This window comes from Chroicocephalus ridibundus, chromosome 11, assembly GCF_963924245.1.
Source record: "Chroicocephalus ridibundus chromosome 11, bChrRid1.1, whole genome shotgun sequence".
In the NCBI taxonomy this organism is placed as follows: Eukaryota; Metazoa; Chordata; class Aves; order Charadriiformes; family Laridae; genus Chroicocephalus; species Chroicocephalus ridibundus.
In genome coordinates this window covers 1,561,782-1,587,642 of record NC_086294.1, presented here as the reverse complement: position 1 = coordinate 1,587,642, position 25,861 = coordinate 1,561,782, and the positions used below count along the sequence as shown (strand labels likewise).

The following is a 25,861-nucleotide window of genomic DNA, read 5'->3' as shown; positions in this document are numbered from 1 at the left end:
TGAGAGCACCATAAAAAACATACAGATGGAATCACAATCTCTCTGCAGAGGACCCTTCATGTCTGGCAATGCTTCAGCAATTTCAGAGGAAAATGTAACATGACTTTTGTAGAGAACATGTCAGGACAACTCTAATGGAAATGGGCATTGATTTCACACTGAGAGAGGCCAACCCTCTTGTTGACAAGAACACCAATCCAGCAGACGATATCTACTGTGTAGCACAATTGGGTTGAGAGGGGTTTTGTTGTTGAAAAGAGAATTTCCAGGCAATTTTTAAGGGTGTTGCTACTAATGCAAATAATGAAAGAATATGAGAACAGGTCAGTGCACATCAAGCCACCAGTCCAGCCAGGAATGCAAGTTCACAGGACATTGTGGGCATGTCAGTATCGCACGCTATCTCAAGACACAGAAGGGCTCCAACTTCAGACAGCCTGGGAGCCTGTGAGAGGATCCTGGGCAGGAAGATTCTGTGCCCTTCCTGCCTCATGCACCCCTCTAGGCATCCTCCATTCCCCATTCTGGGATGTGTGTTCTCAAGACAAACAGATCATCTCCCACTATTGCCTTATGACACGGACCATGGTCTTCCCAAGGATTGCCAGTTCCTTCACACAAGTCTTCCCACTGCTCAAGGTCACCCTTCACAACAAGAGATGGACACGCCCTACTCCCACATTTACCTCTGCAACATGACACAGTTTCCTTTCCCACCTCAGGGCTCACTCCAGATTTTGCAGACCCTTCCCAGCAATGAGACCACCATAAAAAACCATATGGATGGTGGTCTCATTTAGACCATGTCCAGCAGACTCTCTAATTTTTCTAAAGGTGATATCAGAACAGCTCTAGATGACAATGGCATTCACAGAATCATGGAACTGTCTAGGTTGGAAGGGACCTTTCAGATCATCGAGTCCAACCCTTAACCTAACACTCACAAAAACCATCATGAAACCATATCTCTAAGCACTACATCCACCCATCTTCCAAGAACAGGACATGGCACTTGGCCTTGTTCAACCTCATGCCATGGGCCTCAGCCCATCAATCCAGCCTGTCCACATCCCTCTGCAGAGCCTCAAGCAGGTCCACACTCCCACCCACCTTGGTGTTGGCTGCAAACTTACTGAGGGTGCCCTTGATCCCCTCGTCCAGATCATTCATAAAGATATAAAGAGAACAGGCCACAGTACCAAGCCCTGCGGAACACCACTCGTGACCCACTGCCAACTGGATTTAACTCCATTCACCACCACTCTCTACGCCCGGCCCTCCAGCCAATTTTTTACCCAGCACAGAGTACTCCCGTCCAAGCCATGGGCAGACAGTTTCTCCAGCAGAATGCTGTGGGAAACCCTATCAAAGGCTTTACATAAGTCAAGATAAACAACATCCACAGCCTTTCCCTCATCCACCAAGCGGGTCACTTTGTCACAGAAGGAGATCGCGTTTGTCAAACAGGACCTGCCTTTCATGAACCCATGCTGAATGGGCCTGATCACACGGTTCTCCTCCATGTGCCACATAATGGCACTCAGGGTGATCTGTTCCATGACCTTCCCAGGCAACAAGGTCAGACTGACAGGCCTGTACTTCCCCAGATCCTCCTTCCAGCCCTTCTTGTGGATCGGCATCATTCATTTCATGCTACGACGGAACAAACCAAACACTGACAAGCACCCCGATTCAACAGATTCTATTGATTCTGTAGGAGACTTTGGGGTTTGGGGTTTTGTTATCAGGCGATTTGTTTGTTGGTTGGTAGGGCTTTTGTGTTAAAAAGAAGGTTTACGGGTCTCTTGTGACGGTGTGGCTGCAGATACAAATCCTGAAAAACATCATAAAAGCCAGCGTACATCATGCCACTTCTCTGGTCAGGAACACGAGACCACAAGCATTCCCATCAGTGAGAGCACCATAAAAAACCTAGAGATGGTATCATATACACTGTGTTCAACAGACTCGCTGTAGTTGACACTTCATGTTTTGCAATGCTTCAGCTATACCAGATGGAAATGTTACACACCTGGGCGCTCTGTTACCCATCTGAAATGTTACACAGCTATTTGTAGAGATGGTGTCAGGATAGCTCTGGCAATGGGCATAGATTTCCTTCCGTGAGAGAACAACCCAAATGTTGATGAGCACAGCACTGCAATGGATAATATCTAACGTATGGGACAATTTGGGGTTTTTTTTGAAAAGGAGGTTTCCAGGGCTTCCATAAGGCTGACAATGTTGATGCAAATATTGAAAGACTCTCAAAAGAGCCCTGCGTACATCATATCCCGTCACTTCTCCACACAGGAACGACAATCTATAACATGGATTGGGGCAGCAGGAAAAGAAAATTCCCCTTTCTGACACCTACCTTGGGTCACACTCCCCTCCCTGAACACTTTATTCTAGAATGTAAAGTATCAACATAGGTGGAAAAAGAACAGAGGAGAAGTCCACAACGCCATCCCTACTTTCTGAAAGACTCTGGTGGGTGAATAAAAATCACAAAATCACAGCATGGGGGCAGAAGGGCAGAAGGGCAGAAGATCCTGAAGTCCAATGGTCACCCTGAGTCACAAACTTGAAAAGCACAATCAAAGAAGAGGAGGACAGAGTATTCGATGAGAAACCACAGCTGCAACCAGCACAGTCATCAGACAGCAACGGTAATAAGGCACTAAATACAGCCAGGGGGACCTCACCACCACAACCTGAAACTCTTGCACTCCTTCAGCAAGCTCGGGTGGAAATGCTACACACCAGCAAGCCGATGGCATTGCACCTCTCGTCGCAATCACACTCACACCCGCAACATTAAATCTCAGCTGCATCGGTAAAAGCTAGTGGGTGCTGCAATACAGTTACTTTTCCCCAAAAAGCAAGAACCGAAGGGGCTGTGGCAAGGACGCGAAGGCAGATGGTCCCATTCACAGGTCCCATTCACATCCTTAAGCACCCGACAACCACCCACCGCCCCCGCGGGATGACCCCTCCCAACAGCGACTGCCCAGGGGACGCGACAGGAGGGTTAGAAGGGGCGAGAGGCGAGAAAGGGAGGGCCACTGACCGTGTCCAGGAGAGCGGGCGCCTCCGGATGCGTCTCCTTCGCCGCGGGGACGGGCGCCGGCGGCGGCGGCGGCGGGAAGTTGGGGCTGAAAACCATCAGGTCGCTCTTGCCCGCGCCGTCCGCCACGCACAGGCTCCGGCTCTGCCGCTGCGAGTACGACCAGCTCCCCACTTCGCTGGCGCACACCAGCGTCGCCGCACCGGGCCCCGACAGCACGGCCGCCCGCGGCGCCCACCGCGACGCCACGTACAGCACCACCGCCAGCAGGAACAGGCTCGACACCGCGCAGATCGCCACCACCAGCCACACGTTCGTCGCCGCAGACGACGACACCGACGCGCCGCCCTCCGCCGGACGCAGCCCTACCCCCGACAACGACGACGACGACGACGAGCCCGCGGCCGCCAGCGCCGCCTCGCCGCCCTCCACCAGCGACACGCTCAGCGTGGCCGTGGCCGAGAGCGACGGCTCCCCGTGGTCACGCACCACGATCACCAGCCGCTGCCGCGGGCCGTCCGCCTCCTCCAGCGCCCGCGCCGTGCTCACCTCGCCGCTGTACAGCCCCACGCGGAACGGGCCCTTCCCCCGCGGCTCCCACAGCTCGTAGCGCAGCCACGCGTTGTAGCCCGAGTCCGCGTCCACCGCCCGGATCTTCGCCACCACCTGCCCCGCCGGCGTCCCCCACGACGCCCACGCCCACACCGACCCCGACCCCGGCACCGACGCCGCCTCCGACGACGACCCGGACCACGCGCCGCCGCCCGACGCCGGCAGCAGCGCCGGCGCGTTGTCGTTCTCGTCCACCACGAAGACCTGCACCGTGGCGTTGCCGCACAGCGACGGCTCCCCCGCGTCCACCGCACGCACCTCGAACTGCAGCACCTGCACCTCCTCGTAGTCCAACGGCCGCAGCGCCCACAGCCGCCCGCTCTCCGCGTCCACCGACACGTAGCTCGACGCCGACCGCCACCCCCCGCCCGACGACGCGCCCCCGACACCGCCCTCCCACACCGAGTAGCTCACGCGCCCGTTGCCCGCCTCGTCCGGGTCCCGCGCCCACACGCGCGCCAGCTCCGCGCCCGCCGCGTTGTTCTCCCGCGCCAGCACCGTGTACACCGCCTGCGCGAACGCCGGCGCGTTGTCGTTCACGTCCGACACCGGCACACGCACCCCGCGACTGGCGCGCAGCGGCGGCGACCCGCCGTCCTCCGCACGCACCTCCACCTCGTACTCCGACACCCGCTCCCGGTCCAGCGCCTCCCGCAGCACCAGCGAGTACGACCCCGCGAACGTCGACACCAGACCGAACGGCGACGCCGGCCACACCGCGCACCGCACGCGCCCGTTCGACCCCGAGTCCCGGTCCGACACGCTCAGCAGCGCCACCACTGTCCCCACCGCCGCGTCCTCCGACACCGGCACCGACAGCGACGTCACCCACACCTCCGGCGCGTTGTCGTTCACGTCCAACACCTCCAGCTCCACGCTGCAGTGGCCCGACAGCGGGGGCGTCCCTTTGTCTCTCGCTTCAATACGGAAATCAAATATACTGACTTCTTCAAAGTCCAGGGCGCCCGAGAGACGGATCTCCCCCGTCTGCGGATTGACGGTGATCACATCTCTTCCACTCAGTGGAAAAAAGTTGGTCGCCGTGTAGGTCACCTCGCTGTTAATTCCCTCGTCCGGATCCGTGGCGTTCACACGCACCACCAGCGTCCCCTCTGCAGCGCTCTCCGGCAACTGCACTTTATACACAGACTGGTTGAACGTGGGCGCATTGTCGTTGGCGTCCAGCACCGAGATCAACAGCTCCATCGTGCCCGTCAGCGATGGACGGCCACCGTCACTCGCCGTCAACACCAAACGGTGCACAGGCAAAGTCTCGCGGTCCAGCGGTTTCGTTAAAACAAGATCTGGTACAATATTTCGCTCATTCGATTTTTGTGTATCCACACGGAAATGCTCGCTGGGACTGAGTGTATAGGAGAGCTCTGCGTTCGCTCCGACATCTGCATCCGACGCGCCTTCCAGTGGAAACCGGGACCCCGGCAGCGTGGTTAATTCTGCGATGCTGAGGTTTTTGCGGGCGGCGGGGAAGAGCGGGGCGTTGTCGTTGATGTCGGTCACCTCCAGCTCCACGTGGAAGACGCGCAGCGGCCGCTCCACCAGCACCTCCAGGCGCAGGGCGCACGGCGCGCTCTTCCCGCACAGCTCCTCCCGGTCCAGACGCGAGCTCACCACCAGCGCCCCGCTCGCCCCGCTCACCTCCACGCTCGCACGACGGCCCTGCGACACCAGACGCAGGCGCCGCGACTCCGCTTCGCCCGCCTCCAGGCCCAGGTCCTGCAACAGACGACCCACCACCGTCCCGGCCTTGGCTTCCTCCGGCACCGAGTACCGCACCTGATCAGCGACCAGCGACCACGCCGCCTGCACCACCACCACCACCCGCAACACGGAACACCAACTCACGCCCATCGCCGCCGCCCAAGCAGCCGCCGCCGCTCGCACGGGCCCCGCACGGCTCCCCGCCGCCGCCCGGACGCACCGGCTCTCCTCACCACCCCGCGTCGCCCCCCCGCGCTCACAGCCGGGCTCTCCGCCGCACCGGGGCGGAGCCGCCTCAACGCTCCCACGCCGTTTCTGAGCCTGCAGCGACACCGTGTGCTGCTCCGACGCCTCACACGCTCCACACCACTAAACGCGTCCCCGGACCCGAGCTCGTCATCTCCTCCCCTGTGTCTTCCTTTTACCCTGTCTTTTTCTTCTTTCTCTCTTTCTTTCCTTTCCTATGCTTGCTTGTTGTTTGCTTCCTTAGATTCCTTTATCCCTTTCTTCCTCGATCCTCCTGCCTTTTTCTTTCCTACGTTTTTATAATCGTTTTCTGCTTTACTGCCTTCCTTCTTCTCTCTCTCTGCTTTCTTATCTTTCCGCTTTCTTTTTCCTCTCTGTTTTCTTCATTCTTCGTTTCGTTCTTGCCCTGCCGTGCCCTGGTCTTTACTCCCCGTTCTCTTCTCCTTCCGTCCTTCTCTCTTCTTTCCCATGTTGGCAGCTCCCCAGTCGAGCCGCGGCGGACACCATCAAAGGCGGAGCCATCAGCGCCAATTACGGGACATCGGCGCCGGAGATCCGTACTTTAACCAAGGCGGAGGCTGTTAGGGACCAGTTCAGCGTCTAGAGAAAATCGTGCTGCACCCTGGTAGTCTCCTTCAACATTTCTTTTCTTTCTCTTCTTTCTCATCTTCCTTCCTTTATTACCTCCTTGCCTCATTTATTCCTTCCTTGCTTCCCCTCCCCCACACACGTTTTCCTCCTTCTTTGCTTGCTTCTTACCTTCTTGCTTTCTTCGTCTCCCTACCCTCCTTTCTCGGTCCTGTGATAGCATCGGTGCATACTAGTAAACTCCTTTATCGTTTCTTCCTTTCTTTATCTTCTTTCTTTCTATTCCTTGCTTCATGCTCTTTTTTTCTCTCGATTGCTTTTCTTTCTACTCCTTGCTTCGAACTTTCTTTCTCTCTATTGCTTTTCTTTCTCTCTATTGTTCCCTCCTTCTTTCTCTTCTCTATGCCCTTACTCCTTCTCTTCTTTTTCCTGTCCTACCCTCCCATTCTCTTCTTCCCTTTACCAGTCTGTGTTCTATATGACTACATCACACCTGCCATGGATCATGGACATGCCCTCAGGCGATATCTCCTTCCTCTTCCTCACTACTTCTCATCAAGCCTTTACACCATGTCCCTGAGTACCAAGAAAGCCTAGGTCCTCAACTCCATTAACCATGCAGAGATAACATTACTGCGAGATAGCAATCTCCTCTATCATTTGTTTGTTTGTTCATTTGCTTTTTCATTCGTTCCCTCCTTCCTTACTTCCTTTTTCTTCCTCCTTTCTTTCTCCCTTGCTTCTTTTTTGCTTGCATAGATTCTTTCTTATCCTACTTCCATTCTCGTTCTTTCCTTCTTCCTTTCCCATTGGTCCTTCTTCGTTTCTCTTCCTCTTCTATTTTCTCTCCTCCTTCTTGTCTTTCTCTTCCTTTTTCTTTTCTTCTCTGTCCTGTCCTAATCTTGATTCCCATTCTCTTCTGCTTCCATCCTTCTCTCTTCTTTTCCCCCTTTAACAAAATATTTTCCATATCACTACACCACACTTGCTATGAAGCATGGAAATGCCCTTGACAAGAGTTCTCATTCCCCTACCCTTCCGCCTTCCATGCCTCCACATGGAGAAGAAACATCCGCTTTCCTACAGTCTATGCAATACAGACAGACTGCCCATGCATATCCTCATTCCTTCTGGAAGAAGACAACAACCTTCACCCTCCAGTCCACTCAACGACCCACCAAATAACACAGCAAGGCAATCATATGGCAAAGAACAGACCTGCTACACCACAACAGAACCCACCACGCTCAGAAACACAAGCCCCATGTACGTGGACATCTGCAGAAACAGGTTTCAATGAGCATAAACAACTTAAGGGAGTCTGTTGGGAACTCAAACCCATCACAGACCAGCATGAAAATCCTCCAAGATGGTATCTGAGGGAAGAGCTGTTCCTCTGGCCTCATTTTCCACCTGCACGTTGAATGGCAAGCTCTTGCTGTCTCGTTCAGGCAGGCATGCACTGCCAGAACACAACAAGATCCTCAGTACCCAGGGACATTAGTCCCCAAGAATAGCGGTCCTTCATCAGCATGAGACACAGCCAGACAAAAGCCACCAAGATAACACCATGATATTTTCACTGAGAACATCCCCACAACACCCGACACATCCACCCAGAGAAATGCACTGCAATCCCTCCTCCCTCCATGCTTGCTGCCGTCTGCTCACACTGTGCCTGCAAGTGGAAGGAAAGGAACAAGGGCAGGCAGTGGTGCTTTGCTGCTCCAAGCCTACAGACTTTACAATCCAGGCAATATTTTATCCACCCAACATAAATATAACACCACTGAACAGGAATAAAAGTACACCTGTCTCTCAAATGCACCTTCTCTAAGGTATCATTGACTTACCTGGCTGCTTCTTCAGAATAACAAGCATGTTCAAGACAGGAGAACTGGTTTTAAGGCACATTTTCCCTTAATATTATCAGAGATTTCTGAGGAACCTGAATAGAAAAAAAATTATGTTCTGCTAAAGCTGGAAATTGCTATATAGTGTGAAGTTCTCCCTCATGCAATTCTGTCAAATGGTGTCCTGGTTTGAGCTAAAACACAACCAACTTTCTGTTCAGTAATTTTACTCCTTAGCTAGGTCTCTTCTGACTCTCTGAAATTAACAGCATATTGTTCAGAAGATTGCTCGTTCTCAGAGTGATCAGATTAAAAATTGACCAACAGGAGTATTCCATTCTGTCTGCCCCATGCTCAGTAAAAAAGCTGAGGGATCAAAGGGTCAGCTCTCTTTCTTCAAAGGCTGGCTTCTAAGGAGGACCCTGTCTGTTCATCTGCCTTTGATCCCCATCGGTGCATTCCTGACTCCAGCTCTGGAATCCAGTTCCCATCCATCACTGAATCCAGTCTGGGACTTCCCCTATGCCAGCCACTGACATCATCCTGGGAGCTCGATATGGTTTGTATGCACTGTATGTATTTCATTATTTCCTTTTTATTGTACTACTAATATTTCATTAAAGAAGGTTAGTTACTTATAAACTCGTAAATCTCTTTATCTCTCCTCCACCTCTCCATGTGCAAGAGGTGGAGGGAGAGCATCTGTCACCAGTCATTCACCGATTCAGACAACCCCACGACACAGGGAAAGCAGAAGGCACACCTGAAAGCTAAGGACATTCTCTCAACTTCAACCTCAGCTCAAGAGAATGGAAAAGACATGCCCTACACTGATGCCAAATGGCACAAAACTCTGCAACCAGGCAGGTGCAAAATTCTGCTGTCTGTATCTCATCCACTGTTACCAACACATTGCCAATGTGAGAGAAGAAAAACTAAAAGGGTGAGAATTTTGGATGAGAGTAGCTAACCAAAGGAATCCATTCCACTGGTTTGAAACACAAGGCTTGCCAACATCTTGAATACAGACAGCACTTCTTCCCCTGCCTAGCAAGGCAAAGAGATGAGCAGGGAGATGAACAAGGAGAGCTTTACAGAGGACAAAGTGATCCAAACTTCAAAACCCACCTATATGACTAACAGCATACCATCTTCAGGAGCGAATCTTTAAAGGAACCTATGGCAGATGTCTTCACATCACATAGGAATACCACAGAGGACAAAAGGGTGCAGGGATGTGCCACAGAGGACAAAAGGGTGCAGGGATGTGCAGAACTTCTGGAGGACCTGAGAGGATCCTGAGGAATCAGTTCTGCATGTCAGGCCTCTTCTCAAGGTTTTCTATGGGCATCTTCTACGACACACCATGGGAAATGAGATCTCCAGTTAAGCTGACGTTCTCCACTCCTTCTCCAAAGACACAGACCATTACAGAGACACCCAGCATCTCCATTTCCATCAGGCAAGACTCTTCCCCACTCAAAATCACCCTCCCAGGGACACATGCCGAGGACCAACTCTGGGCCACTAGGAGCATCACTGACACAATACTCAGACATTGCTCCACCACAATAACATGCCCTAGCTCTCAACACCACTCGAAGCGTGACCCAGGCCTTCGCATATGCTCACCTTCCCTCATCATCAGCACAAAGAACATATGGACAGATGCCAAGTCACTCACTGTCTGGCAGACGCTTTCCAGATGCCTGAGCTTCAGCTGAATTACTTTCTGACTTTTCAGCATTTTCAGGTGCAAACTCTACAGACCTGCACATTACTGTTCATAAAGACTTTGTGATTAGAGCTGTGAAAGAGCTGTGACAGCTCAGATCTCAGTCCACACAGATTATAGTCTTCAAGAGAACCACACCAAACGCTGAAGCGCAAGTGTACTCACAATATCAACAGGGTGGGAAAATCTGTACCATAGAAAACCAGAGCTGGGCTGCTCTGCAGGGTTTGGCGTGTACATGCACGTATCAGAATGAGCCACATGTAATAGGACACAGCATATCTACCAAGTGCAAATGCAAGTGCACAAGCAGGGGAAGTCAGGAGCACAAAGATTATACTCACCTCTTCACCTCCTCCTTTACGTATTCTGCCTTAGGAGGAGAAATGAATCATCATGGCAACACCAATGGCTGTGGAAGGTCCTGTACATGCCCACCACAACACCAGGACAGCAGATCAAAGTGCTACACACTCACAACACCTTTCCCAAAACAAGAGGGAAAAGGTCCATCACGCAGTATTCATCAGTAGCGTCTCGGCCCCTCTTACCAACATACTGCCTACATCAGGCCGCAAGCAGCATGAGAGACTGTCTCTGGTGGGAGATATTCATAACTTCAAAGGACATTGTGGGCATTTCAATACCACATACTATCTCAAGACCCAGAAGGCCTCCAACACCAGACCCTACGGAGCCTCGGAAAGAATCCCGAAAAGAACACCATGTGCCCATCCTGCCTCATGATTTCCTCTAGGCATCCTCCGTTCCCCACTCTGGGACATGCTCAACACATGCACATCATATCACATTACTATCTTCTCATGGCATGGACCACAGTCTCCCCAAGGATTTCCAGTTCCCTCACAGAAGGCTTCCCAGTGCTCAACGTTACCATTCAAATCAAGAAATGCCCAGACCCTACCCAGTGACACTGCCACATTCAACTCCACCGCATGCCACAGTGCCCCTTCCCATCTCAACACTCAATCTGAGTTTTGCTCACCCTTCCCATCAATGAGACCACCATAAAAAACATTCAGATGGTATGGTATACATGGTGTCCAGCAAAACTCTCGGCAGATGACCCTTCACGTTTGGCAATCCTTCAGTAATTACAGAGGGGAACATTACAGACCTGAGAACAATACTCCTTGTAGAGGTCATGTCGGCACAACTCTAATGGCAACAGGCACTGATTTTCTGCTGAGAGAAGCCAACCCACACGTTGACGAGAACACTGATCTAGTAGATGATATCTACTGTGTAGCACAATGGGTTAAGCGAGTTTTTTGTGGTTGGAAAGAGAATTTGAGGCTATTTGTAAGGGTGTTGCTATAAATGCAAATAATGAAAGAATATGAAAACAGGTCAGTGTACGTCAAGACAATAGTCCAGCCAGAAACAAAAGTTCACAACCCGGGTAGGAGAGTGGGAGAAGAAATAGAAAGTTCCCATTTCTAACACCTTAGGTCATACTCCTCTGACTAAACACTTTCTAATACTAACATTGGTTACAATATACTTGGAAAAAGAACACAGGAAAATTCCACAACGACTTCCCAATGTTCATAATGACTCCAGTGGGTCAAATAACATGGAGAAATTACACCACTGGAACAAAAAATCTGTGACAAGTCCCAATTTTCCAAAAGTCTATTACAGAGGAGAATAAATGGAGGACAGAGAATAAATCACATCTAATACCAGCACGGTCAGCAGTCAGAGAAGGCAATAAAACACGAAAGAGTGCTTGGGGGACTGTCACCACCACAGCCTGTGTCTCTTGCACTCCTTCAGCAAGCTCGGGTGGAAATGCCACACACCAGCAAGGACAGAGCGTCTGCAAACCTGACGTCGTGGAACCTCTCATCGTAATCGGCCGTCATTTTACTCTACGGAAAAAGAACTCACTCTTCTCAACAGCTGCTCCGTGTGTCAAATCTTTCTTTACCCCGAAGAAAGAGGGGGGGAGCTGTGGCAAGGACGCGAAGGCAGATGGTCCCATTCACAGGTCCCATTCACATCCTTAAGCACCCGACAACCACCCACCGCCCCCGCGGGATGAGACACCCCTCCCAACAGCGACTGCCCAGGGGACGCGACAGGAGGGTTAGAAGGGGCGAGAGGCGAGAAAGGGAGGGCCACTGACCGTGTCCAGGAGAGCGGGCGCCACCGGATTCGACTCCTTCGCCGCGGGGACGGGCGCCGGCGGCGGGAAGTTGGGGCTGAAAACCATCAGGTCGCTCTTGCCCGCGCCGTCCGCCACGCACAGGCTCCGGCTCTGCCGCTGCGAGTACGACCAGCTCCCCACTTCGCTGGCGCACACCAGCGTCGCCGCACCGGGCCCCGACAGCACGGCCGCCCGCGGCGCCCACCGCGACGCCACGTACAGCACCACCGCCAGCAGGAACAGGCTCGACACCGCGCAGATCGCCACCACCAGCCACACGTTCGTCGCCGCAGACGACGACACCGACGCGCCGCCCTCCGCCGGACGCAGCCCTACCCCCGACAACGACGACGACGACGACGAGCCCGCGGCCGCCAGCGCCGCCTCGCCGCCCTCCACCAGCGACACGCTCAGCGTGGCCGTGGCCGAGAGCGACGGCTCCCCGTGGTCACGCACCACGATCACCAGCCGCTGCCGCGGGCCGTCCGCCTCCTCCAGCGCCCGCGCCGTGCTCACCTCGCCGCTGTACAGCCCCACGCGGAACGGGCCCTTCCCCCGCGGCTCCCACAGCTCGTAGCGCAGCCACGCGTTGTAGCCCGAGTCCGCGTCCACCGCCCGGATCTTCGCCACCACCTGCCCCGCCGGCGTCCCCCACGACGCCCACGCCCACGCCCACACCGACCCCGACCCCGGCACCGACGCCGCCTCTGCCGACGACCCGGACCACGCGCCGCCGCCCGACGCCGGCAGCAGCGCCGGCGCGTTGTCGTTCTCGTCCACCACGAAGACCTGCACCGTGGCGTTGCCGCACAGCGACGGCTCCCCCGCGTCCACCGCACGCACCTCGAACTGCAGCACCTGCACCTCCTCGTAGTCCAACGGCCGCAGCGCCCACAGCCGCCCGCTCTCCGCGTCCACCGACACGTAGCTCGACGCCGACCGCCACCCCCCGCCCGACGACGCGCCCCCGACACCGCCCTCCCACACCGAGTAGCTCACGCGCCCGTTGCCCGCCTCGTCCGGGTCCCGCGCCCACACACGCGCCAGCTCCGCGCCCGCCGCGTTGTTCTCCCGCGCCAGCACCGTGTACACCGCCTGCGCGAACGCCGGCGCGTTGTCGTTCACGTCCGACACCGGCACACGCACCCCGCGACTGGCGCGCAGCGGCGGCGACCCGCCGTCCTCCGCACGCACCTCCACCTCGTACTCCGACACCCGCTCCCGGTCCAGCGCCTCCCGCAGCACCAGCGAGTACGACCCCGCGAACGTCGACACCAGACCGAACGGCGACGCCGGCCACACCGCGCACCGCACGCGCCCGTTCGACCCCGAGTCCCGGTCCGACACGCTCAGCAGCGCCACCACCGTCCCCACCGCCGCGTCCTCCGACACCGGCACCGACAGCGACGTCACCCACACCTCCGGCGCGTTGTCGTTCACGTCCAACACCTCCAGCTCCACGCTGCAGTGGCCCGACAGCGGGGGCGTCCCCTTATCTTTCGCCTTAATGTGGAGGTCGTAGAAAGTAACTGTCTCAAAGTCCAGGGCGCCCCTCAGTCTGATCTCCCCACTGTTCGCATCGATGCTGAATACATCTGAGGCCGAGGCAGGAACAATAGTATCAATTTCATAAAGCACTTCCCCATATATTCCCAAGTCTGGATCCGTGGCGTTCACACACACCACCAGCGTCCCCTCTGCAGCGCTCTCCGGCAGCTGCAATTTATACACCGACTGGTTGAACTGGGGTGCGTTGTCATTCACGTCCAGCACCGAGATCAACAACTCCATCGTGCCCGTCAGCGACGGACGGCCACCGTCACTCGCCGTCAACACCAAACGGTGCACAGGCAAAGTCTCGCGGTCCAGCGGTTTCGTGAGTTCCAGGAACACAGATTTCCTTATTTCATCAGAGGATTTAACATCGAGTGTAAAGTGCTCGCTGGGGCTGAGTGTATAGGAGAGCTGCGCGTTGGCTCCGATATCTGCATCCGACGCGCCCTCCAGCGGGAAGCGGGACCCCGGCAACGACGATTCCGCCATGCTGAGGTTTTTGCGGGCGGCGGGGAAGAGCGGGGCGTTGTCGTTGATGTCGGTCACCTCCAGCTCCACGTGGAAGACGCGCAGCGGCCGCTCCACCAGCACCTCCAGGCGCAGGGCGCACGGCGCGCTCTTCCCGCACAGCTCCTCCCGGTCCAGACGCGAGCTCACCACCAGCGCCCCGCTCGCCCCGCTCACCTCCACGCTCGCACGACGGCCCTGCGACACCAGGCGCAGGCGCCGCGACTCCGCATCGCCCGCCTCCAGGCCCAGGTCCTGCGACAGACGACCCACCACCGTCCCGGCCTTGGCTTCCTCCGGCACCGAGTACCGCACCTGACCAGCGACCAGCGACCACGCCGCCTGCACCACCACCACCACCCGCAACATGGAACACCAACTCACGCCCATCGCCGCCGCCCAAGCAGCCGCCGCCGCTCGCACGGGCCCCGCACGGCTCCCCGCCGCCGCCCGGACGCACCGGCTCTCCTCACCGCCCCGCGCCGCCCCCCCGCGCTCACAGCCGGGCTCTCCGCCGCACCGGGGCGGAGCCGCCTCAACGCTCCCACGCCGTTTCTGAGCCTGCAGCGACACCGTGTGCTGCTCCGACGTCTCGCACGCTCTACACCACTAAACGCGTCCCCGGACCCGAGCTCGTCATCTCCTCCCCTGTGTATTCCTTTTACCCTTTTTTTTCTTCTTCCTCTCTTTCTTTCCTTTTCCATGCTTGCTTGCTGTTTGCTTCCTTAGATCCCTTTATTCCGTTCTTCCTCTTTCTGCCTTCCTTTCTCTTTCCTACGTTTTTATAATCGTTTTCTACTTTACTGCCTTCCTTCTTCTCTCTCTCTCTGCTTTCTTATCTTTCCACCTTCTTCTTCCTCTCTGTTTTCTTCATTCTTCGTTTCGTTCTTGCCCTGCCGTGCCCTGGTCTTTACTCCCCGTTCTCTTCTCCTTCCGTCCTTCTCTCTTCTTTCCCACGTTGGCAGCTCCCCAGTCGCGCCGCGGTGGACACCATCAAAGGCGGAGCCATCAGCGCCAATTACGGGACATTCGCGACGGAGATCGGGACTTTAACCAAGGCGGAGGCTGTTAGGGACCAGTTCAGCATCTAGACAATATCGTGCTGCACCCTGGTAGTCTCCTTCATCATTTCTTTTCTTTCCCTTCTTTCTCATCTTCCTTCCTTTATTACCTCCTTGCCTCATTTATTCCTTCCTTGTTTTTTTATTTCCTTTTTTTTAAATTTATTTTGTTTTCCTCCTTCTTTCCTTGCTTCTTGCCTTCTTGCTTTCTTCCTCTCCCTACCCTCCTTTCTCGGTCCTGTGATAGCATCGGCGCATACTAGTAAACTCCTCTATCGTTTCTTCCTTTATCTTCTTTCTTTCTATTCCTTGCTTCATACTTTTTTTCTCTTGGTCGCTTTTCCTTCTACTCCTTGCTTCGAACTTTCTTTCTCTCTATTGCTTTTCTTTCTACTCCATGCTTCGAACTTTCTTTCTCTCTATTGCTTTTCTTTCTCTCTATTGTTCCCTCCTTCTTTCTCTTCTCTATGCCCTTACTCCTTCTCTTCTTTTTCCTGTCCTACCCTCCCATTCTCTTCTTCCCTTTACCAGTCTGTTTTCTATATGACTACATCACACCTGCCATGGATCATGGACATGCCCTCAGGCGATATCTCCTTCCTCTTCCTCACTACTTCTCATCAAGCCTTTACACCATGTCCCTGAGTACTAAGAAAGCCTAGGTCCTCAACTCCATTAACCATGCAGAGATAACATTACTGCGAGATAGCAATCTCCTCTATCATTTGTTTGTTTGTTCATTTGCTTTTTCATTCGTTCCCTCCTTCCTTACTTCCTTTTTCTTCCTCCTTTCTTTCTCCCTTGCTTCTTTTTTGCTTGCATAGATTCTTTCTTATCCTACTTCCATTCTCGTTCTTTCCTTCTTCCTTTCCCATTGGTCCTTCTTCGTTTCTCTTCCTCTTCTATTTTCTCTCCTCCTTCTTGTCTTTCTCTTCCTTTTTCTTTTCTTCTCTGTTCTATCCTTACATTGCTTCCTGTTCTCTTCTCCTTCCACCCTTCTCTCTTCTTTTCCCCCTTTAACAAAATATTTTCCACATCACTACATCACACTTGCTATGAAGCATGGAAATGCCCTTGACAAGAGTTCTCATTCCCCTACCCTTCCGCCTTCCATGCCTCCACATGGGGAACAAGCTTCCCGCTTTCCTACAGTCTGTGCAATACAGACAGACTGCCCCTGCACGCCCCCATTTCTTCTAAAGGAAGACAACAACCTTCAGCCTCCAGTCCACTCAACGACCCATAAAATAACACAGCAAAGCAATCATATAGAAAACAACAGACCTGCTACACCGCAACAGAACCCACCACGCTCAGAAACACAAGCCCCATGTACTTGGACATCCGCGCAAATAGGTTTCAATGAGCACAAACAACTTAAGGGAGTCTTTCCTTCAGGCACTCAAACCCATCACAGAACAGCATAAAAATCCTCCAAGACGGTATCTCAGGGAAGAGCTGTTCCTCTGGCCTCATTTTCCACCTGCACGTTGAATGGCAAGCTCTTGCTGTCTCGTTCAGGCAGGCATGCACTGCCAGAACAACACAACAAGATCCTCAGTACCGAGGGACATTAGCCCCCAAGAATAGCGGTCCTTCATCAGCATGAGACACAGCCAGACAAAAGCCACCAAGGTAACACCATGACATTTTCACTGAGAACATTCCCACAACACCCAACACATCCACCCAGAGAAATGCACTGCAATCCCTCCTCCCTCCATGCTTGCTGCCGTCTGCTCACACTGTGCCTGCAAGTGGAAGGAAAGGAACAAGGGCAGGCAGTGGTGCTTTGCTGCTCCAAGCCTACAGACTTTAAAATCCAGGCAATATTTTATCCACCCAACATAAAGATAACACCACTGAACGGGAATAAAAGTACACCTGTCTCTCAAACGCACCTTCTCTAAGGTATCATTGACTTACCTGGCTGCTTCTTCAGAATAACAAGCATCTTCAAGACAGGAGAATGGGTTCTAAGGGACATTTCCTTTAATATTATCAGAGACTTCTGGGGGTCCGGAACAGAAAAAATTAGGTTCTGCAGAAGCCTTGAAATCACTGGACAGTGTGTAGTGCTCCCTTATGCACTTCCGTCACAGAGGAAGTAGAAGGGACACCTGAAAGCTAAGGACATTCTCTCAACTTCAACCTCAGCTCAAGAGAATTGAAAAGCCGTTCCCCACACTCATGCCAAACGGCACAAAGCTCTGCAAGCAGGCAGCTGCAAAATTCTGCCGTCTGCATCTCATCCACCCTTACCAACACATTGCCAATGTGAGAGAAGAAAAACTAAAAGGGTGGGAATTTTGGATGAGAGTAGCTAACCAAAGGAATCCATTCCACTGGTTTGAAACACAAGGCTTGCCAACATCTTGAATACAGACAGCACTTCACCTGCCTAGCAAGGCAGAGAGATGAGCAGGGAGATGAACAAGGAGAGCTTTACAGAGGACAAAGTGTCTCAAACTTCAAAACCCACCACTTTGACTAACAACATAACATGTTCAAGAGCAAATGATTAAAGAAACCTATGGCAGATGTCTTCACATCACATAGGAATCCAACGGAGGACAAAAGGGTGTGGGGACGCACAGAACTTCTGGAGGACCTGAGAGGATCCCGAGCAAGTACGGCTCCACATCAGGCCTCTTCTCAAGGTTTGCTATGGGCATCTTCTACGACACGCCATGGGAAATGAGATCTCCAGCTAAGCGGACGTTCCCCACTCCTTCCCCAATGACACAAGACCGTGACACAGACACCCAGCATCTCCATTTCCATCAGGCAAGACTCTTCCCCACTCAAAGTCATCCTCCCAGGGACACATGCCCAGGCACAACTCTGGGCCACTAGGAGCATCACTGACACAATACCCAGATATTGCTCCACCACAATAACATGTCCCAGCTCTCAACACCACTCCGAGCATCACCCAGGCCTTTGCACACCCTCACCTTCCCTCATGGTCAGCACAAAGAATGGATGGATGGATGCCAAGGCCCTCACTCTCTGGCAGACTCTTCCCAGATGCCTGAGCTTCACCTGAAATACTTTCTGCCTTTTCAGCATTTTCAGGTGCAAACTCTACAGACCTGCACATTACTGTTCATAAAGATTCTGTGATTAGAGCTGTGAAAGAGCTGTGACAGCTCAGATCTCAGACCACACAGATTATATTCTTCAAGAGAACCACACCAAACACCAAAGCAAAAGCCCACTCAGAATAGCAACTGGGTGGGAAACTTTGTACCATAGAAAACCAGAGCTGGGCTGCTCTGCAGGGTTATGCAGGAAGGCACAAATATCATAATGAGGCAAGAGTAATAGGACACACCATCTCTTCTGAGGCCACCCGTGCAAGTGCACAAGTAGGGAAATCAGGAGCAGAAAGATTATACTCATCCTGGGATGCTGTGCAGAGTTTGGTGTATACCTGCACATATCAGAATCAGATTGTTTTGACAAGAGGATACACCATCATTGTTGATGCCACCTGCGCAAGTGTCTAAGTATAAGTCACAGGCCCAAAGGTCACACCCTCCTCCTTAACTTCTCATGTTCTTCTGACATGGCCCATGGTTTTCTCAAGGATTTCCAGTTCTCTCACACAAGGCTTCCCACTGCTCAAGGTTACTTTCACATCACAAAATGACTGGGCCCTATTCTGTGACACTGACACATTCGCCTCTGCCACATGCCACAGTTCCCTTTCCCACCTCAACGCTCAAGCTGACTTTTCATACCCTCATTGGAATATCAATGAGAGCACCAGAAAAAACATACAGATGGAATCATAAACTCTCTGCAGAGGACCCTTCATGTCTGGCAATGCTTCAGCAATTTCAGAGGAAAACGTAACATGACTTTTGTAGAGAACATGTCAGGACAACTCTAATGGAAATAGGCATTGATTTCATGCTGAGAGAGGCCAACCCACTTGTTGGCAAGAACACCAATCCAGCAGACGATATCTACTGTTTAGCACAATTGGGTTGAGAGGGGTTTTGTTGTTGAAAAGAGAATTTCCAGGCAATTTTTAAGGCTGTTGCTACTAATGCAAATAATGAAAGAATATCAAAACAGGTCAGTGCACCTCAAGCCACCAGTCCAGCCAGGAATGCAAGTTCACAGAACATTGTGGGCATGTCAGTACCGCACGCTATCTCAAAACACAGAAGGGCTCCAACTTCAGACACCCTGGGAGCCTGTGAGAAGATCCTGGGCAGGAAGATTCGGTGCCCTTCCTGCCTCATGCACCCCTCTAGGCATCCTCCATTCCCCATTCTGGGATGTGTGTTCTCAAGACAAACAGATCATCTCCCACTATTGCCTTATGACATGGACCATGGTCTTCCCAAGGATTTCCAGTTCCTTCACATGAGTCTTCCCACTGCTCAAGGTCACCCTTCACAACAAGAGATGGACATGCCCTACTCCCACATTTACCTCTGCTACAAGACACAGTTTCCTTTCCCACCTCAGGGCTCACTCCAGATTTTGCAGACCCTTCCCAGCAATGAGACCACCATAAAAAAAGATATGGATGGTGGTGTCATTTAGACCACGTCCAGCAGACTCTCTAATTTTTCTAAACGTGATATCAGAATAGCTCTAAATGACAATGGCATTCACAGAATCATGGAACTGTCTAGGTTGGAAGGGACCTTTCAGATCATCGAGTCCAACCCTTAACCTAACACTCACAAAAACCATCATGAAACCATATCTCTAAGCACTACATCCACCCATCTTTCAAATACTCCAAGGGATGATGATTCCACCACTTCCCTGGGCAGCCTGTTCCAATGCTTAATAATTCTTTCAGTCTAAACATTTTTCTTAATATCTAATCTAACTTACCCTGGCACAACTTGAGGCCGTCTCCTCTTGTCCTATCGCCTGTTACTTAGGAGAAGAGACTGAGCTCCCCCTCGCTACAGGTCATTGTAGAGAGCAAAAGGTCTTCCCTCAGCCTCCTTTTCTCCAGGATACACAACCCCACTCCCTCAGCCACACCTCATAAGACTTGTTCTCCAGACCCCTCACAACCTTCATTGCCCTTCTCTGGACACGATCCAGCACCTCAATGTCTTTCTTGTTGTGAGGGGCCCAAAACTGGACACAGCACTCCAGGTGGGGCCTTACCAGTGCCGAGTACAGAGGGACGATCACTTCCATAACCCTGCTGACATTATTCCCAATGCCGGCCAGAATGCTCTTGGCCTTCTTGGCCACCCAGGCACACTGCTGGCTCACATTCAGCCAGCAGTAAACCAACACCCCCAGGTCCTTTTCTGCCAGGCAGCTCTCCAGCCACTCTGCCCCAAGCCTCTAGTGCTGCATGGGGGTTGGTGTAATACAAGAACTGGACATGGCACTTGGCCTTGTTCAACCTCATGCCATGGGCCTCAGCCCATCAATCCAGCCTGTCCACTTCCCTCTGCAGAGCCTTTCTACACTCAAGCAGGTCCACGCTCCTGCCCAACTTGGTGTTGGCTGCAAACTTCCTGAGGGTGCCCTCGATCCCCTCGTCCAGATCATTCATAAAGATATAAAGAGAACAGGCCCCAGTACCAAGCCCTGCGCAACACCACTCGTGACCCACTGACAACTGGATTTAACTCCATTCACCACCACTCTCTGCGCCCGGCCCTCCAGCCACTTTTTTACCCAGTGCAGAGTACTCCCGTCCAAGCCACAGGCAAACAGTTTCTCCAGCAGAATGCTGTGGGAAACCCTATCAAAGGCTTTACATAAGTCGAGATAAACAACATCCACAGCCTTTCCCTCATCCACCAAGCGGGTCACTTTGTCACAGAAGGAGATCAGGTTTGTCAAGCAGGACCTGCCTTTCATGAACCCATGCTGACTGGGCCTGATCACACGGTTGTCCTCCATGTGCCACATAATGGCACTCAGGGTGATCTGTTCCATGACCTTCCCAGGCAACAAGGTCAGACTGACAGGCCTGTACTTCCCCAGATCCTCCTTCCAGCCCTTCTTGTGGATCGGCGTCATTCATTTCATGCTATGACAGAACAAAGCAAACACTGACAAGCACCCCAATTCAACAGATTCTATTGATTCTGTAGGAGACTTTGGGGTTTGGGGTTTTGTTATCAGGGGATTTGTTTGTTGGTTGGTAGGGCTTTTGTGTTAAAAAGAAGGTTTATTGGTCTCTTGTGACGGTGTGGCTGCAGATACAAATCCTGAAAAACATCATAAAAGCCAGCGTACATCATGCCACTTCTCTGGCCAGGAACACGAGTCCACAAGCGTTCCCATCAGTGAGAGCACCATAAAAAATATAGAGATGGTATCATATACACTGTGTTCAACAGACTCGCTGTAGTTGACACTTCATGTTTTGCAATGCTTCAGCTATACCAGATGGAAATGTTACACACCTCGGCGCTCTGTTACACATCTGAAATGTTACACATCTATTTGTAGAGATGGTGTCAGGATATCTCTGGCAATGGGCATAGATTTCCTTCCGTGAGAGAACAACCCAAATGTTGACGAGCACAGCACTGCAATGGATAATATCTAACGTATGGGACAATTTGGGGTTTTTTTGGAAAAGAAGGTTTCCAGGGCTTCCATACGGCTGACAATGTTGATGCAAATATTGAAAGACTCTCAAAAGAGCCCTGCGTACATCATATCCCGTCACTTCTCCACACAGGAACGACAATCTATAACATGGATTGGGGCAGCAGGAAAAGAAAATTCCCCTTTCTGACACCTACCTTGGGTCACACTCCCCTCCCTGAACACTTTATTCTAGAATGTAAAGTAACAACATAGGTGGAAAAAGAACAGAGGAAAAGTCCACAACGCCATCCCTACTTTCTGAAAGACTCTGGTGGGTGAATAAAAATCACAAAATCACAGCATGGGGGCAGAAGATCCTGAAGTCCAATGGTCACCCTGAGTCACAAACTTGAAAAGCACAATCAAAGAAGAGGAGGACAGAGTATTCGACGAGAAACCACAGCTGCAACCAGCACAGTCATCAGACAGCAATGGTAATAAAGCACTAAATACATCCAGAGGGACCATCACCACCACAGCCTGAAACTCTTGCACTCCTTCAGCAAGCTCGGGTGGAAATGCTACACACCAGCAAGCCGATGGCATTGCACCTCAAATCGCAATGACACTCACACCCGCAACATTAAATCTCAGCTGCATCGGGAAAAGCTAGTGGGTGCAGCAATACACTTAACTTTTCCCCAAAAAGCAAGAGCCGAAGGGGCTGTGGCAAGGATGCGAAGGCAGATGGTCCCATTCACAGGTCCCATTCACATCCTTAAGCACCCGACAACCACCCACCGCCCCCGCGGGATGAGACACCCCTCCCAACAGCGACTGCCCAGGGGACGGGACAGAAGGGAGAAAAAGGGGAAAGGGGCGAGAGGCGAGAAAGGGAGGGCCACTGACCGTGTCCAGGAGAGCGGGCGCCTCCGGATGCGTCTCCTTCGCCGCGGGCACGGGCGGCGGCGGCGGGAAGTTGGGGCTGAAAACCATCAGGTCGCTCTTGCCCGCGCCGTCCGCCACGCACAGGCTCCGGCTCTGCCGCTGCGAGTACGACCAGCTCCCCACTTCGCTGGCGCACACCAGCGTCGCCGCACCGGGCCCCGACAGCACGGCCGCCCGCGGCGCCCACCGCGACGCCACGTACAGCACCACCGCCAGCAGGAACAGGCTCGACACCGCGCAGATCGCCACCACCAGCCACACGTTCGTCGCCGCAGACGACGACACCGACGCGCCGCCCTCCGCCGGACGCAGCCCTACCCCCGACAACGACGACGACGACGACGAGCCCGCGGCCGCCAGCGCCGCCTCGCCGCCCTCCACCAGCGACACGCTCAGCGTGGCCGTGGCCGAGAGCGACGGCTCCCCGTGGTCACGCACCACGATCACCAGCCGCTGCCGCGGGCCGTCCGCCTCCTCCAGCGCCCGCGCCGTGCTCACCTCGCCGCTGTACAGCCCCACGCGGAACGGGCCCTTCCCCCGCGGCTCCCACAGCTCGTAGCGCAGCCACGCGTTGTAGCCCGAGTCCGCGTCCACCGCCCGGATCTTCGCCACCACCTGCCCCGCCGGCGTCCCCCACGACGCCCACGCCCACGCCCACACCGACCCCGACCCCGGCACCGGCACCGACGCCGCCTCCGACGACGACCCGGACCACGCGCCGCCGCCCGACGCCGGCAGCAGCGCCGGCGCGTTGTCGTTCTCGTCCACCACGAAGACCTGCACCGTGGCGTTGCCGCACAGCGACGGCTCCCCCGCGTCCACCGCACGCACCTCGAACTGCAGCACCTGCACCTCCTCGTAGTCCAACGGCCGCAGCGCCCACAGCCGCCCGCTCTCCGCGTCCACCGACACGTAGCTCGACGCCGACCGCCACCCCCCGCCCGACGACGCGCCCCCGACACCGCCCTCCCACACCGAGTAGCTCACGCGCCCGTTGCCCGCCTCGTCCGGGTCCCGCGCCCACACACGCGCCAGCTCCGCGCCCGCCGCGTTGTTCTCCCGCGCCAGCACCGTGTACACCGCCTGCGCGAACGCCGGCGCGTTGTCGTTCACGTCCGACACCGGCACACGCACCCCGCGACTGGCGCGCAGCGGCGGCGACCCGCCGTCCTCCGCACGCACCTCCACCTCGTACTCCGACACCCGCTCCCGGTCCAGCGCCTCCCGCAGCACCAGCGAGTACGACCCCGCGAACGTCGACACCAGACCGAACGGCGACGCCGGCCACACCGCGCACCGCACGCGCCCGTTCGACCCCGAGTCCCGGTCCGACACGCTCAGCAGCGCCACCACCGTCCCCACCGCCGCGTCCTCCGACACCGGCACCGACAGCGACGTCACCCACACCTCCGGAGCATTGTCGTTCACGTCCACCACCTGCACGAACACCTTGCAGTGGCCCGACAGCGGGGGCGTCCCCTTATCTTTCGCCTTAACGTGCAGGTCGTAGAATTCAACTGTCTCAAAGTCCAGGGCACCCCTCAGTCTGATCTCCCCGCTATCGGCATCGATGCTGAATACATCTGAGGCCGAGGCAGGAAGAATAGTATCAATTTCATAAAGCGCTTCCCCATATATTCCCAAGTCCGGATCTGTGACGTTCACACGCACCACCAGCGTCCCCTCTAAGGCGTCTTCTGCCAAAACTACTTTGTACACCGACTGGTTGAACTGGGGCGCGTTGTCATTCACGTCCAGCACCGAGATCAACAGCTCCATTGTGCCCGTCAGCGACGGACGGCCACCGTCACTCGCCGTCAACACCAAACGGTGCACAGGCAAAGTCTCGCGGTCCAGCGCTTGCGTCAGAACCAGAAACAGGGATTTACTGCGCGAGATACTGTTTTCTTCTTCTATTTTAAAATACTCGCTGGGGCTGAGTGTATAGGAGAGCTGCGCGTTGGCTCCGATATCTGCATCCGACGCGCCCTCCAGCGGGAACCGGGACCCCGGCAACGACGATTCCGCCATGCTGAGGTTTTTGCGGGCGGCGGGGAAGAGCGGGGCGTTATCGTTGATGTCGGTCACCTCCAGCTCCACGTGGAAGACGCGCAGCGGCCGCTCCACCAGCACCTCCAGGCGCAGGGCGCACGGCGCGCTCTTCCCGCACAGCTCCTCCCGGTCCAGACGCGAGCTCACCACCAGCGCCCCGCTCGCCCCGCTCACCTCCACGCTCGCCCGATGGCCCTGCGACACCAGACGCAGGCGCCGCGACTCCGCATCGCCCGCCTCCAGGCCCAGGTCCTGCGACAGACGACCCACCACCGTCCCGGCCTTGGCTTCCTCCGGCACCGAGTACCGCACCTGACCAGCGACCAGCGCCCACGCCGCCTGCACCACCACCACCACCCGCAACACGGAACACCAACTCACGCCCATCGCCGCCGCCCAAGCAGCCGCCGCCGCCCGCACGGGCCCCGCACGGCTCCCCGCCGCCGCCCGGACGCACCGGCTCTCCTCACCGCCCCGCGCCGCCCCCCCGCGCTCACAGCCGGGCTCTCCGCCGCACCGGGGCGGAGCCGCCTCAACGCTCCCACGCCGTTTCTGAGCCTGCAGCGACACCGTGTGCTGCTCCGACGCCTCACACGCTCCACACTACTAATACGAGTCCCCGGACGCGGGCTCGTCATCTCCTCTCTCGTCTCTTCCTTCCCTTCTCCTCTTTCTTTTTTTTCGTTCTTTTCTTTTTCTTGCTTTTTCTCTCTTTCCTTCTCACTCTTTCTTTCTTATCTTCTTTTCCTTTTTTCGCCTTCTTTTTTCCTTCAGTTATCTCTTTTCGTTCGTTTCTATTCTTCCTCATTTCTTTATTTCTTTTTTCCTTTTCTCTGTTCTTTTTTCTCTTCCTTCTCTTCCTTCTCTACCTTGTTCTTTTCATTATTCCTCTGCCGTGCCCTAGTCTTTACTTCTCTTTCCTTTCTTCCTCCATCCTTCTCTCTTCTTTATCCTCGCTGGCGGCTTCCCAGTCGCCTCCGGCGCCGCGGCGGACACCATCAAAGACGGAGCCATCAGCGTTAATTACATGCACCATCAGCGCCCGAGCGCGCTACTCTAACGAAAACGAAGGTTCTTAGAGACCAAATCTCCTCAGCGTCTAGAATATCGCTGCACTCTTGTCGTCTCCTTCAGGATTTCTTCCCTTCTTTCTCTTTTTTCTCCTCTTCTTTCCTTTATTAGTTCCTTGCTTCATTTCTTCCT

General features: G+C 54.2%; 3 protein-coding genes across 3 annotated transcripts in view; all 3 read right to left on the bottom strand.

Annotated features, from left to right (window-relative positions):
• The window catches only part of LOC134521820 (protocadherin alpha-C2-like), a 195,237-nt gene extending 170,138 nt beyond the window's left edge, over positions 1–25,099 (bottom strand). Inside the window, exon 1 of the mRNA XM_063348804.1 lies at positions 22,568–25,099. Coding sequence (XP_063204874.1) covers positions 22,568–25,045 — 2,478 coding nt within the window. The 5' untranslated portion in view covers positions 25,046–25,099. The remainder of the gene's footprint in view (positions 1–22,567) is intronic.
• On the bottom strand, positions 3,035–5,712 carry LOC134522098 (protocadherin alpha-2-like). Its single transcript, XM_063349400.1, has one exon. It carries the CDS (start codon positions 5,549–5,551, stop codon positions 3,035–3,037), a length of 2,517 nt encoding a protein of 838 aa, XP_063205470.1. The 5' UTR covers positions 5,552–5,712.
• Positions 11,937–14,776, bottom strand: LOC134521848 (protocadherin alpha-2-like). Its single transcript, XM_063348869.1, is given in 2 exon segments — positions 11,937–14,659; positions 14,662–14,776. Coding segments are annotated over 2 exon segments (2,823 nt in total). The 5' UTR covers positions 14,762–14,776.
• Positions 25,100–25,861: the final 762 nt, after the last annotated feature.